The following is a 15,162-nucleotide window of genomic DNA, read 5'->3' on the forward strand; positions in this document are numbered from 1 at the left end:
TCCCTTAAACCCCTCCAGGGAAGGTGACTCAACCCCCTCCCTGGGCAGCCTCTGCCAGTGCCCAATGACCCTTTCCATGAAATATTTTTTCCTAATGTCCAGCCTGACCCTCCCCTGGCGGAGCTTGAGGCCATTCTCTCTCGTCCTGTCCCCTGTCACTGGGGAGAAGAGCCCAGCTCCCTCCTCTCCACAACCTCCTTTCAGGTAGTTGTAGAGAGCAATGAGGTCTCCCCTCAGCCTCCTCTTCTCCAGGCTGAACACCCCCAGCTCTCTCAGCCGCTCCTCATAAGACTTGTTCTCAAAATGACCTGCTGAGAGTGTTAAGGAGAAACTGCCTCCGCTGACAGCATCTCCTGGCTGGTTTGGGGCCCCAAAACACCAGGTTAGACCTGGAATTAGGGGACAGCAAGAGAAATCGGCACGTATTTTGTTACAAGGCACACTGGCCACAAACCAGTGTCAGCTCTGAGGTGCAGATGTGGCTCTGCACATCACACCCCACAGCCAACAGCAGGCGATTCTCAGTGGGAGCTGAACCGCCCAGGCTGCTCGCTCATCCCCGTCTGGCAAACACAAGGCTTTTCCCCACTCCTTATCTGGTTTTTAAGCAGCTGGAGGTGGGTGCAGGCAGGAGGGTGCAGGCAGGAGGCATGCAGGCAGGGTGCAGGCAAGAAAGTGCAAGCAGGGGGGTGCAAGCAGGAGGGATGCAGGTAGGAGGGTGCAGGCAGGAGGGTGCAAGGTGGGATGCAGGTAAGGTGGGATGCAGGCAGGGTGCAAGCAGGAGAGCACAGGAGGGATGCAGGCAGGAGGGATGAAGACAGGGTGCAGGCAAGAGGGTGCAAGCAGGAGGGTGCAGAGTGAGTGCAGGCAGGAGGGATGCAAGCAAGAGGGATGCAAGCAGGGTGCAGGCAAGAGGGTGCCAGCAGGAGGGTGCAGGGTGAGTGCAGGCAAGGTGCAAGCAGGCTGCTCTCCTACAGAGGGCAGAGGAACATTGCCGAGAGCTGCCGCAAGGCACCGAACCGCAGCGCACCCCCATCCTCAACCCCCCCTGGGCAGTGGGGGACACCCCAGGCTGGAGCTCGATCCGCACCCAATGTACACAAAACCCAGCGCTGGCTGAAAGGGCGCATCTTCATTGCAAACAAACCCCTTGGATTTTATGCTGTTGAGCATTTCAATCCTATTCCAACTTTATTTCGTAGCTCACATTTATCTTTTCACGGCATGATTGACAGCTGTGATGCTCTGCGTTATATATTATGTGCGCTCGCATTGCTCCAGCAACATCAAATTAGGCACTGCTGTTTTTTTTGTCACTAAGACACGGTTTTATAAAAGAGGAGATGAGTACTGTGTGCATTCCCTGGCTTGGCGTCTATGTTGGCTTGGGTTTTTTTATTATTTTCTAGGCATTTTGCTTCCAGAATAAAACATTCCGTTATAAACAAAGGGAGGAGCCTGGAGAAATAAATCTATGGAAAATTAAGTAGCAGAAACAAGAGCTTACCTGAGCAGTTACTCAGGAGTAACCTCGCATTCACCTAACCCAAGAACTACTGCTGAGCCCCCCTGCATGACCCGCATTTCCAGATCTCTGCACTCTCACAGGGTGAAAAAAGGATGTTCGCTCACCTAACGGATAATAAATGGTGCTGTTAATAAAGGGAGAGAAGCTTTTAGTGATGGATAAATAAAACATAGCCAATATAATGAATACAAAATACACAGCGAGTTGCATTCATCTTTCGGAGTTAAAAATTAGCTTCTTGAAGTCGACAGCGTGTTTGCCACTCGCGCCAGTGGGATCAGGATTTCACCCACAGAGACTGATGGGACGACAGGTCAGTCCAACCCCCAACTCAGCAACGCATTAAAATTCACGTATGTACAACTCGGACTCAAAGGGCTCTGTCAGAGCTTATAGACCTTATAGAGCTTATAGACTTTTCTGTCCTGCGTCCATCACTTACGTTGGTGCAAAACAACCGTGGAGGGGGAAAAGCCCACTCGGCTCAGCCGTATGGATCGTGCTCCGGTGTGCAGGGAGAGGGGGAGGCCCCACGCGCTGCGACTCGCTCAGGACACCCCAGCTCCACCGCGCTCCAACGGCTGCAGGAGCTGCTAATTCAAAATTGTTGATAAGGAGATTCCATCAATATAAACCAACATCAAACAGAAAAGGCAGCGTATGAAAGTCATGGGTTGTTAAAACATTTCACCAACGGAGCCTCCTTCTTGGCTGTTTATTCTCTCTCTTTTGCCTTTCACTTTGCAGGGTAATTAAATCAGACTCTCCGGCTCGGTTTTAATTTCTGGTTCACATGCCCTCAAACCATGCTGCCGCGGCTTGGACTCATAATCATGCGAGGGAATATTTGTACAAAAATTATATCAATACATTTTAATTTAAGACGATCATGAAAGCCTTTTTATGCATCACGGTGCGTTCCGTAAAACCCTCTGCCTGTTTATAAACCATAAGCAGAAGCCATCAAACTAACGGACATAATTTCTCTGGCATTTTCCCCTCTTAATTTTACTTTTTATTTACATGCTTGTTTGCTAAAATGGAAATAACGCCCTAAACACAGAATGGATAAACAAGCGAATTTTGAATAGTCTGTACTACAGGGAAGCACTTGTGATTTCTCACACTCGGCTTCTTTTGCTCCGTGTGTTCGTGGAGCTTGTCATCCGTTCGGGAGCTGTCGGATTAGATGGTGGCTTTGGCAGTGAGAGAGCGCATCATCCTCGTGTGCCTCTCCGATTACAGCTTATTAATAAGAATCCATTTCTCAGAGCATTTCTTAACTTAAACATATAAATAAAGAAACGTGTTGGAAAAGTAAAGCCCTTCGGAGCCCACCCCCGGGTAATCCACCGCGTAACCTGTGCCCCACGGGGTCCCTGCCCTGGCGAGCAGAGCAGAGGGAGCGAGGCGGGCTCCGCAACGACATTCCCACACGAGAATTCCTGGGAATTACACACGAGAGTCGCGTCTCCTGAATTTAATTGAATTGCATTATCAACAGCAGAATTTGACCCACATAGAGGGGACTGCGTGCTGTCCAGAAATAGCTGCGCGCCGGAGCTGAGCTTATCTCTCCCGCACTTGCGCTGGCAAATGTAATTTTCCAAACCAACCTTTTTCATTTCAGTCATATTATTTCATTTTCAGATTTTTCTCTTTAAATCAGCTGCACAATTTGTCAGCGAAAAAGAGAAAAGAGGGAAAAGAAATGGGGAGAAGCAGCAAAAAGCAGACATAAAGCCTATCTGCTAAAGCAAATTACATAACGGGAAATTTAGATTATGTACGCTCCTCATAAATATTTATTACTGGTTTTCTTCCATGTTTTTATTTACATATTTCTGATATTCCTAACCCATCACTCATTCAGAAAACACAATTGTTTTAAAGATTTAATCAGCCCTTAATTGTTCTTCCATCTAAAAATATAATGACTATAGTTTGCGCAAAGGGACGCGCAGCCTAAAGATGCTTCCAGCAGATAAGAATTTTAAAGGCCACCCAGAGACAATTTAAAAACCAGAAGAAAATGGGTTTTAGATGGAACAACAAATGTATTTTTAGTCCCCAAGAAAGTCTCCTCGTGCAAACCCCACGTGCGCGCAGGAACGCCGGCACAGGGCCGTTCTCGAGATGCTGAGCACAACCACCCAAGGCAGCGTTTGCCATGAGCTTCGCTCCCAACCATTCACCGCAACCCTCGGCGAGCGCCGCGCTCCAGCCCTGTAGCAGGCGCGGGGGGGTCCAGCCCCCGGGTACAGGCTGTGCTGCCTGGTGGTTCTCACGACATATAGAGACCTCTCAAGAAAATCACACTGGACCCGTCCTGCAAACTTGCGCTTCCTCAATTAAGAGAGCGAAGGGTTTCATTCCAAACCACATGAGAGAGCATCAGCCTCTCAAAAGGCTCGGATTCTGCAGGGAGCAAGCTTGTATTAAAACCAAATCTAATTCTTACAGTCACCAAAAATGCTCGCTACCCAGAGCACCAAATGCCATCAGCGCCGAGCTATTCCTGAATTTGAAGACAGCCTGGACCTGAAGACTGAAGAGAGACGAGTTGTGGCCCTCGTCCCCAAGGATGATGATGCAAAGGGCCAGGGGGATTCTCTGAGAACCAGACCGTGACATGCACAATCAAAACAGCGACGTGCACCCCGTTCCGTGATCCCACGCACAAAGGGTAACCACGCTGCGGGAAAATCAGTTGCCCGGGGAGCATCCTCACATCCCAGTTCCAGTTATCCCAAGCACAGCAACTCAGTAACTGGAAGGTCAGCTAACTGGAAGGTCACATTAACTCCTCAATTTCTGCATCACAATTCTGCATTTAGTGAATGAAAAACTCTCCAGACAACAACAAACTCCGCTTTCTAATCAGAACCCTGTGGTCCACAGCGAAAAGCACCACAAATACTCTTGAGAAAGAAGACAGTGATCCCAGCAGGATTTATAAGCAAAATATACTTTGAATGGTCCCATTAATTTCATTTTTAACTTCACGGATATTTTGTTGGCATGAGGAACACTGAGCACCCCAGTGCCACGGCAGAAACAAATAAAAGACCTTCCAGAACCTGCTCCAGCATCACAATTCCCTGTTCCTAGTTCAAAAGTGCCGGCAGCGTTTAAGGATCTGTATCAGTTGTTTAATCTCAATACATGTGAATTTATGTATTAGCGATAGTAACAGAAAGGGAGACTGCATTTGCTTGTATTTAATATTGTAAGAACATGCAGTGCTTAAACACAACATTCTCGTTCAGGTTGGAAATCCAGACTATGGCAAAAGGAATCATTCCTGAGAGGACACTGCAATATCTGCCACTTCCTAGGATGGCAAAAGCATGTGAATCACCACTGGTATTTTTAAATTATATTTATTTATAGGTTGGTATCATGTACCCAGCACTGAGCATCTGGGCACACATACTCATATTAAAAGAATATACATAATTTGTCTACAAATCGCGACTTAAGAACATTCTGATTCCTGGGATGTAGATCTTTACGAATCCCTTACTGCTTCCCAAGGAAAGGCCTGAGTAAATAAATACCAGCAGTGACCGAGGATGAAGAGAAGCCTCAACAGGGACAGCAAGGTGGGACACGGCGCACAACCACTCTGGGCCAAAAGCGGAGTTGTTTGGATGCTGGAAACGCACAGCATTTCAAAGACACTTGGATTAACCTTCAAAATATCATACAGATCAGCTCAATGTGAATCATACTCACAGTGTTGGCCTTGTACCTTGTTCCTAGCAATCGGCAAATGGTCTCACATTTGGGGTTTGCACAAGTCTTCGGTCTCACGCGCGTGAACACGCAGCCTCCCGCGTCCGAGCCGGGAGGGCGTCCCGCTCTCCCTGGCCAACGCCGCGGATCCCATCCCAAACGGACGTGGGCCCGCGCGGGGCTTAACGTCACCGGGCTGCACCTTCTGCTGGGACCCAGCACAAGGTGAAGGTCACCGACACCAGCAGCAGCCAAGGAAGAGAAGATCAAAAGAGAGTAATTACTTCCATAAACGCGTTTGAAATGACATTGCGCATACGTGTGGTTGCATACAGGTCACATCCGTGTTTCTGCAGATAAAAAAACCAGCACACATGTAAAATCCACCCAAGCAGCACGTATTTTCGAGGCCCTTCTCTATTCACCCAAGTAATGCTACTGAAGTCAGTGGAAACGCTCTTGTAAACAAGGACTTACAAGAACCCAACGTGACAAAGCTTTCAAAAGGAGTTTTGACTGTGCAATTGTTACTGGATTAGGGTCTTCAGAAACACTGAGCTGGCTCTGAAGAGCACAGAATTCAAATCTGCAAAGTGCTGGGGCCTCCAGAGCGGATCTCGGGAAGCACTGAAGGACGCGCTCAGCCTTAAGCATGGGAACGACTCATGGGCAAAACCCCTAAGGAAGGGATGGGAGCGTTGAAAAAAATACTGGCTCTCCTCCCTCCCTTTTATTAACCAGTGACCTAAACTGAACCGTATCACATTGCTGCCTAAATTAACACAGAATAAATTGTACAAGTACCTCATTGCGAAGAAAAAAAAAAAAAAGGAAAAAGTAAGAAAGAAAAATGGAAAAAAAAAGAAAAACCATGTAGAAGACGTATTTTCTTCAAAACAAGCCAATTTGGTGAAATAGTCATTTAAAATAATTGATTCAACAATAAACCAGCAGCCTAGCCCAGAAGGACGAACAGCAGCATTTATCAACAGCATTTGCCCAGATAAGTAAAAGTTTGTAATAAATAGATCACCCAGCACTTTGCTTATATAAATGCAAAACAGAGCAACAAAATATAGCAAGAGTACAAAAGAGAATTAAATGAGTTAGACACAGAGTCCACGAGTTTGAGAAGTCTCCCCTGTATTTAATAAAGCATGAATTTGTTTAGAAACACTAACAGATCCCTTGCAGATAGTTTTTATCTTTATATTATATAAGACATTTTGTGTTTCAAGTGAACTATTGCTTCACATAGGCGGCCCCTCTGCTGGATGTAGGAACTAGGTAGGTTGTGAATAAGAAATCACCATTGAAAATCACAGATCATACAACTTTAAAGCCTTTTGATTCCTCCTCCCCTTCTCTCAGTCCAAAGAGATCAATAATTGAATCACTGGGAACGTAGGAAATCGTGGCTTTAGCATAAATTTCTGTGTCTACGTAAAATAAAAAAAAAAATAGAAAAAGAAAAAGGAAAAAAGAAGAAGCCAGAATCATGATTAGTTGAGAGACGAAGGGAAATATGCAATTATAGCTCATCCCATTCTATTAGCTCAGCAGGTGGAAAACATTTAAACTAGTGACTTTTCAGGACCGAACCCAAATCTGTGCGTTTGACATGGGTCAAAGTCCTCTCGGAATCAGTGAGACTTTGAAGAGCTGAGTATTTGGGATTCTGCAATCATTTATAATTAAAACATTAAATCTGTCGTCTCACAAGGCTGCAGAATTTTTTGTTTTGTTTCACTTTTCTCCAAGCACATTAGCATGTATCTAGTGCAAAGCAAAGTATTCTCCCCGCTGCCCTTCAGAGAACTCCATATACAGCAAAGGCTATGAAACAATTGACTTTGTATCAGCTCTCAAAAAGGATTAAATTTACTTTCATGACACTGAGGTTATGCTGTGTTCAAACCCATCCAGTTAGGGAAAAAAAAAATAAATAAAAGGAAAAAATACCTTTGGAGAGCAAATTTAGCTAAATATGGGTCAATTTAAAACCGTATCTTTGCACAGTTTTTACATTTACAATACATTTTTTTGTTTATGCATAAAATAAGCATTTTGACTATATTTTCTCTTAGCATAAAGCGAGAATAAATGAAGATATTTAACAATTCGATCAGTTTGCAATTCTGAAATGTAACGTAGAGTGAAACGTATTATTTGCGCGGTGACAGCTGAGGCTGCAGATGGAAAGAAAGGCTGGAGCTGCCTCTGGCTGCTCTCTGCATTGACACCAGGGCTTAGACTTGCACCAGCGCAAGAGAGCTAGACAGGATTATCAGCAGAGTGGATCAGTCTTTCTCAAGGCTATTTAAGTCGAGAGAATCCATCTAAAATTGCTTCAAACATCAAATGAAACACAAGTTATCTAAACATCAGATTTTCTAATTTTATTAAAAACGCACAAATTTTATCCAACATGTTTTCTTTCATACAGTGAATGGTCTAATATGCACTGGAGGTCACACAAGCTTAGGTTTATTAGAACAATAAAAGACATATGAGAAATTTAATATATAAAGAAAAAAGTAGCAGCTGTTGACTGCATATTTGACCATAAAATTTAAATATTTTGGACTTTTATTTTAAAGACACAAAAATAAAACCTGTGTGGGTCTATATAAGTCATATTAACAATTCCATGAATGTTCAACAGGACTAAAAATTAGCAAAGATGTTTGTTTGTTTGCTTGTTTTTAACCTTGTAACACTTTTTAAACACCTTCTCGGGTTGCTGGTGCAAAGCACCTTACAGTATTTGTGCTATATATTTACTTTATTTGGCAACTGTCTGGGTTTCGTGGGTTTTTTTTTTTCTTTGCCTTCTGTAAACAACACCTTTTACAAACTAGCACAGTGAACCACAAGCCCTGCAATCTGTTATAACATCTACAGAAAAGAAAAGGAACTATTTTGGTTGGTTGCTCAAAATATTTTGCTTTTGAACAAGAGGTTCTAAAACAGGATTTATTAGTAAAACATTGAACTCCTGAATTTAACATTAGACGTAAACAGTTGACTGCTTTTAGTTCAATAGAGTCTTTTTGTTTAGCTTTTCTCTCTCTGTGAAGGTAGAATACTTTTTGTTTGTCTGTTTTCAAGTCATTTTCGTTAGAGGTCTGGGTGGTGACCTTTGCTATGATGAGGAGGTTTTGTACGTGTAGCTTTGTGAAGGTAGAAGAGTTGGTGCTGAGGGCTTAACATTTAAGTATTTGCTATTTTGGAAAACAAAACAAAACAAAAAAAACCAAGAAAGGAAAAAAAGAAAGTTGTCCCACCTGGTAGTCAGCAGGCTGAAATGGCTGAAGCTAAAAAGAGTTTCTTGTTGCTGAACTTTCTGAGAGACAAAAATGAACAAACAAATTCATAATGCCAGAACCATCCTTAACCGGGAACGCTAGAGTTCTTGAAGCTTTTTTTCCCCCTTTTTTTTTTCTTTCACCTTTCCTTCATTCAATTATTTTTTTTAACTTTTTTTTTGAAATGAGAAGTTTCTAAGGTTTGTGGCTCTTAGGATGACATCCAACAGGGTAATCAAACTTACGCCATCCTACCGCAGGGCAGCACTTTACTGTACAGCTTCACCAGTTTCTTTGTCAATGGTACAAAAAAAAAAAAAGTCCCCTTGCTTGTTTGATACAACCATAACATGGAGATTGTCCTGGTCTAGAGCCTTGGAGCGATGGGATTCAAGTTCGTTCCCAAGGTAACATTGTCTTAGGGCAGGAGAGATGGTATATTTACTCATTTCTGTACACCGTAACAACAAGCAGACTAGATGATCATCACTTACTTGAGACCCAGTTCGTTTTAAAGCTACCACACAGCCGCCTCGTTCATTTCTGGGGGGTGTGACAAGTGATTGCCGTAGTTAGCACCACCGTTGACGGAAATCGAAGAAAAAGGAGGGCTGGGGCCAAAAACTTCTGCGGACATGGAGTGCAAGGAGCCGGGCAGGTTGGGTTCGGGGCTGGGGGAGTCTCCGGGGGGATGCGACATGATGTCCGGGAAGCGCTGAGCCTCGCTCGAGGGGTGATGTCCGGGCAGGGGGTGATCCAGGGCCCCCAGGGGGGTGCCCGACGGCCCCGAGGACGCCACGAAGGGGAGATCCACGGGGGTCTGAGCTTGAGACGAAGGAGGTCCTTGCGGGAAGAAATCGTAATTGCTTCCAGGGCCGTAATATTCGCTTTGATAATCTGGCGGAGAAGGAGAGACAAGAGGGGGAGGTGACGCACACGAGCAAGCGAGGGGGAAGGCGGCTCGGGGTGTCACCCAGCGCTGGATGGATCCAGCGGGGAAACGGCTCGACCGGGATGTTCCCGGGGCCCCTCGGAGCGGAGCCCCCGGGCAGCAACGCCGGGGACCGGAGTGAAACGGCCCCCTCGGCAAAAACGCTGGAACGACGCGGCCCGCTCCGGGAAAAAACGCTCGGGAACATCGAAAGGACACGGCCCGCTCCCTGGAAACGCTCGGGAACGGCGGAATGAAAGGGTTGGCTCCGGGAAAACGCTCGGGAACGGCGGGATGGAACGGCCCGCGCCGTGGAAACGCTCGGGAAACGGCGAAATGACACGGTCCGCTCCGCAGAGATGCCCGGGACCCCCGGGGATGGGGAGGGATCATCCCCGCCGGGCTCCGAGGGGCGAGGAAACCACCATCCCGCATCCCCCGGGGACCCCGCAGCAGCCCCGACGGCTCCGACGGCCCCGGGGAGGGCGGCAGCGGGTGCTGCGGGGAGAGGGGAATCGCGAGAGGGGGCGAGCATCACGACAGGGGGGCGAGCATCACGAGAAAGGGGGGCGAGCATCACGAGAGGGGATGAAGGAGCATCACGAGAGGGGATGAGGGAGCATCACGGGAGGGATGAAGGAGCATCACGGCGGGGATGAAGGAGCATCACGAGAGGGGATGAAGGAGCATCACGAGAGGGGATGAGGGAGCATCACGAGAGGGGATGAAGAAGCATCACGGCGGGGATGAGGGAGCATCACGAGAGGGGATGAAGGAGCATCACGGCAGGGATGAGGGAGCATCACGAGAGGGGATGAAGGAGCATCACGAGAGGGGATGAAGGAGCATCACGGCAGGGATGAGGGAGCATCACGAGAGGGGATGAAGGAGCATCACGGCGGGGATGAAGGAGCATCACGACACGGCGTCACCCACCTCCGTAGAAGGAGAAGGGCCCGTTGGGGATGAGCTCCCCGGGCTCCAGCCGGTCCACCAGCGGCCGCATCCTGCGCGGGCTGCGGAAGAACGCGTGTCTGCGGGCGCCCAGCGCGCTCAGCTGCTTCATCCTCCGCTCCTTGGAGCGCCGGTTCTGGAACCAGACCTGGGAGCGAGAGGGGCCGGTCAGGGGGGGGCCCGGTACCCGCAGCCCCCTCCCCGGTTTCTTTCGTTCGGCCCCAGCCCCGCTCCCCGCGGGTCAAGAAGGATCGAGTTAATTCTTCTTCCCCTGACAAGATTACTCCTAATTACCCTCACACTGAGCCTCTCCAATCTAACCTCGTCTTTAATGGTCCTTTAACCCCCCATTACCCCCAGCGCTGCGGGTTTATAAACCTTTTAATAATTCCAGCGCGTCGTCGTTCTTATTTATCCGTTAACCCCTCACATTGAGGGTTTTTCATTTCCATCGCGCTTACGGCTTCGCGAAAAGCAAACCCGGGATCGGCTCGGGACCCGACTGGAGAGGACGGGGGGGGGGGGGGGGGGGCTCCCCCGGCCCCCCCGCACTCCCCATCCCCGGTGGTACCTGGATGACCCGCATGTTGAGGCCGGTCTCCTGCGCCAGCTGCTCCCTGATGTGCCGGGTGGGCTTCGGGGTGGCCGCGAAGGCGGCTTTCAGAGTCTCTAGCTGTTTGGCTTTGATGGTGGTTCGGGGGCCCCGCCGCTTGGCCCCCAGGTTCTGGTCGTCGTTCTCGTTGCTGCCCGTCTCCTTGTCGGATACGTTGGCGCTTTCCGAGTCCTTCGCGTCGTCTTGGGAAGGGTCCTGGGAGTCCGGGGACAGGCTGGGGTCACTGCCGGTGGTGGCTGCGGGAGAGCAAAGAGGGTCACCCGCAGCCTGGGGGGGACCGGGGGCGACCCGGGGAGAGGAGAGGGGAGAGGGGAGAGGGGAGAGGGGAGAGGGGAGAGGGGAGAGGGGAGAGGGGTGAGGGGAGAGGGGAGAGGGGAGAGGGGAGAAGGGAGAGGGGAGAGGGGAGAAGGGAGAGGGGAGAAGGGAGAAGGGAGAGGGGAGAAGGGAGAGGGGAGAAGGGAGAAGGGAGAGGGGAGAAGGGAGAGGGGAGAAGGGAGAGGGGAGAAGGGAGAGGGGAGAAGGGAGAGGGGAGAAGGGAGAGGGGAGAAGGGAGAGGGGAGAAGGGAAAAGGGAGAAGGGAGAAGGGAGAAGGGAAAAGGGAGAAGGGAAAAGGGAGAAGGGAGAAGGGAGAAGGGAGAAGGGAGAAGGGAGAAGGGAGAAGGGAAAAGGGAGAAGGGAAAAGGGAGAAGGGAAAAGGGAGAGGGGAGAAGGGAAGAGGGAGAGGGGAGAAGGGAAGAGGGAGAGGGGAGAAGGGAAGAGGGAGAGGGGAGAAGGGAAGAGGGAGAGGGGAGAAGGGAAGAGGGAGAGGGGAGAAGGGAAAAGGGAGAGGGGAGAGGGGAGACGGGAGAAGGGAGAGAGGAGAAGGGGAGAGAGGAGAAGGGGAGAGAGGAGAAGGGGAGACAGGAAAGGGGAGAGAGGAGCGGCTCTCGCCCTGCCGAGAAGCCGGGGCTGAGCGCATCCCCTCCCGCATCGCTCCCTCACCTGAATGCAGGCTGTTTTCTTTGGCAGTATTGCTGTTATTTAGGTAATCTTCTTTGCAGACAAACTTGTTTTCGTCTATGATGTAGAGCTCCTCGCCGGTGGAGAGTTGCTTGTTACACATCATACACGTAAAACAGTTCAAGTGAAACACTTTGCTCCGCGCCCTGCGGACCAGGTCGCTGGGGGAGATGCCCTGGGCACAACCCGCACACTTGGTCCCGAAACACCTGCGGGGAGAGGTCGGGGAGCGGCTCAGCACCGCGCAGGCACCGCGCACCGACATGAGATAAAATACAACGAGACGCAGCATCCCTCCGGAGCCTTTTCTCCCCTTAACGAATATCTGAAATTCTACCGTTAAAAAATCAAACAGCCCCCATGAGGGCGGAGGGTGAAGTGCGGGGAGCAATTAAACCCCGGGCTGCGCGTCCGGGGGGGTTGAAAAAGCAGATAAATACGAAGCAGAAATTGTTGCGTTATTAACCGCGGCTCCGCACCGGGGCTCGGGGCAGCCGGTTATCCCGGTCCCGAGCCGATCCCGGCCGGTTCCCAGGTTCATCCCGAGAGCCGGGATGCGCTGCGGGTACCCGCAGCATCAGTCACCGGATCCTCCAGGAGCGGCCCCGGTTCGACGGGAGGCACCGGGCCCGCTGGAAACGACCCTGGGCTCCGGCAGATGGAAAAATCCGCCGGGAACTCCGGTAAAAGCCCCGCTCCGCCGCTCCCGAGTTTGCGGCAACTTCGGGGAGTCGAGCTCGGCCGGTGCTCGCCCCGACGCGGCGTCCCGAGACCCTCCCGGCCCCGACCCCCGCGCATCCCGGGTTTGCGGGGGGGAAGGGGGAAAGGGGACAAAGGGGAAGGGGCGTCTGTGGGTCACACCGAACAAACGAGAGGAAAAAATTAAAAAAAGGGAGGTGAAAAATGGATGCTGAAGGAGCTACGGCTGCTGGAGGGGGTCCGGTACTTACCGAAAGAAGTCGTTTTTGCAGTAAAGCTTCCCTTCTCGCGAAAAGCATTTCTCTGTCAAATTGCATTTACATTCACAGCACTGAACACACTTCACATGCCAAGCCCTGTCCAGTACATTCAACAAAAACCGGTCCAAGATTGGCCTTTTGCAGCCTGCACAGTGAACCATTGTCTTTGGTTATTTCTGAGAGTGGGGGGTTGGTTTCCCAGATGTCAAGCAAAAATAAAAACAATTAAAAAAAAAAAAAAGGACGACAACACCGGCGTAGGTTTGCTTTTGTGTGTTTGTTATTAAAAGCCTTGGAGAAGTGAAGGAGAAAAAGAAAGGGAGGAGGAAAAATCTTCGTTCGAGTGTCCTAGGAGGGAGAGACAGGAGAAAGCACCCGCTGCCCGAGGAGACCAGCGCTTCGACACAACCACAGAATCCCCTTCGCTACCAACCACGAGAATAATGATACTAATAGTGACAATAAAGCAACAACGACTAGAAAGGTCATAAAAAAAAATAATAATAATCAACAATTAAAAAAAAAGAAAAAAAACAGCGAGCGTGACGAGTTTTTCTCAGGTCTGAGGTAGAGCAGTCAGCAGTCAAAAGTGCTTTTCCCAAAGAGGAAATCAAAGGAGGATTAAAAAAAAAAAAAAAAAAAGCCGACCCCACCGGCTAAGGAGGCGGGAGGAGGAGCAGCGGTCAGAGGGGCTCTGGCGACATGGCCCCGCGCTCCGCTCTCCTTACGCGCTGCGAGGATGCTCCGCGGCTCCCGGCTCCGTTTTCTCTCTCTCTTCTCCTTCTCCCTCGACGTCTCTGTCTGCGGTGCCCGGCTCCTACCTACCCCCTCTCAGCGCTCCCCGCCCGCCCTCCGAGGCATCTCCCGGGCGCCGCCGTCTTGCTTATTTATTCTTTTTTTTTTTTTTTCTTCCTCTTTCTTTTTTTCTTTCTCCCTCTCCGTCTGGCCTCCCCGGGCCGGGCCGGGAGCGGAGGGCAGGGAGGGCAGAGAGCGGGGCCGCCCGCTCCGCCCGCGCCGTCCCGGCAGCGCAGGCCGCTCTGCATGTTCCCGGCAGCCCCGCCGCCGCTGCCTTATGCACCGCGAGCCCACGTCACCGCCCGCCGCGGCCAATCGCCAACGACCCCCCCTCCTCCCGGCCTCCCCCTTCTCCGTGTCCCCGTGTCCCCGTGTCCCCCCCCCACCCCCGCCGCCGCCGCCGCCTCCTCGCCCCGCGCCGCCGCCGCCGCCGGACGGGGCGTCCGCGCCCCTTTATAATAGAGGAGCCCGGGCGGCCCCGGCGCGCCCTGCTCGGAGCCCCCGGCTGCTGCGGTAGGTGCGGGGGGGGCGGGGGCGAGGGGCGAGCGCCGAACGACGGCGGCCGGAGCCGCTTTAGAGCGACCGGAGCCGTTTAAGAGCGGCCGGAGCCGTTTTAGAGCGACTGGAGCCGTTTAAGAGCGGCCGGAGCCGCTTTAGAGCGACTGGAGCCGTTTAAGAGCGGCCGGAGCCGTTTCAGACCGGCCGAAGCCGTTTTAGAGCGACCGGCACCGTTTAAGAGTGTCCGGCGCTGTTTAAGAGCAGCCGGAGCCGCTTTAGAGCGACCGGAGCCGTTTAAGAGAGGCCGGCACCGTTTCAGAGCGACTGGAGCCGCTTTAGAGCGGCCGCAGCCGTTTAAGAGCGACCGGCACCGTTTCAGAGCGGCCGGAGCCGTTTCAGAGCGGCCGTAGCGGCTCGGCAGCTCGACCCCTCGGCTGGGAAGCGGAGTGGAACGAGTCCCCCCATTCGCACGGTTTATTCCCCCCCACTCGTCCCCCCCCGCTCGTCCCCCCCCCCCCCCATCACAAACGGGTCGGTTAGGAAGCGGAGGCAAACGAGTGGCCGGTTGAACGCGGGTTTAGCCCGTCGCGGGCGGCTCGGAGGGGAAACGGAGACAAACGAGTTGCCGGTTTAGCTCGGTTTGACCCATCGCGAACGGAGAAGCCCGAGGGCGCGGGGAGAGGAGCCGCCTCTTCCCGGGGGGACCGAGCATCCTCTCCCCGAGGGAACCGAGCCTCCTCTCCCCGAGGGAACCGAGCCTCCTCTCCTCGGAGCAACCCCCCTCGGGTCGCCTTTCCCAGAGGAAAAGGAGCGGAGGGGCCGCTCGGGGGTCCCCGAGA

General features: G+C 51.2%; 1 protein-coding gene across 1 annotated transcript; it reads right to left on the reverse strand.

The window, feature by feature from the left end:
- Positions 1-8,952: 8,952 nt before the first annotated feature.
- LHX1 (LIM homeobox 1) lies at positions 8,953-13,262 on the reverse strand. Its single transcript, XM_069874411.1, has 5 exons — positions 13,022-13,262; positions 12,054-12,280; positions 11,031-11,308; positions 10,442-10,607; positions 8,953-9,471 (listed from the first exon to the last, which is right to left on the reverse strand). The coding sequence occupies exons 1-5, from the start codon at positions 13,189-13,191 to the stop codon at positions 9,092-9,094; spliced, it is 1,221 nt and encodes a 406-aa protein (XP_069730512.1). The 5' UTR covers positions 13,192-13,262; the 3' UTR covers positions 8,953-9,091.
- Between the last annotated feature and the right edge of the window lie 1,900 nt (positions 13,263-15,162).

Source organism: Phaenicophaeus curvirostris, chromosome 21 (genome assembly GCF_032191515.1).
Source record: "Phaenicophaeus curvirostris isolate KB17595 chromosome 21, BPBGC_Pcur_1.0, whole genome shotgun sequence".
NCBI classification, from domain to species: Eukaryota; Metazoa; Chordata; class Aves; order Cuculiformes; family Cuculidae; genus Phaenicophaeus; species Phaenicophaeus curvirostris.

Coding starts and splice junctions, on each gene's coding strand:
- LHX1 (XM_069874411.1), bottom strand. CDS start 13,191: ATGGTTCACTGTGCAGGCTGCAAAAGGCCAATCTTGGACCGGTTTTTG. Junction 11,309..12,053: donor AGAAAACAGCCTGCATTCAG/GTGAGGGAGCGA, acceptor GCTCTCCCGCAG/CCACCACCGGCAGTGACCCC. Junction 9,472..10,441: donor GCCCTTCTCCTTCTACGGAG/GTGGGTGACGCC, acceptor CTTCTCCGCCAG/ATTATCAAAGCGAATATTAC.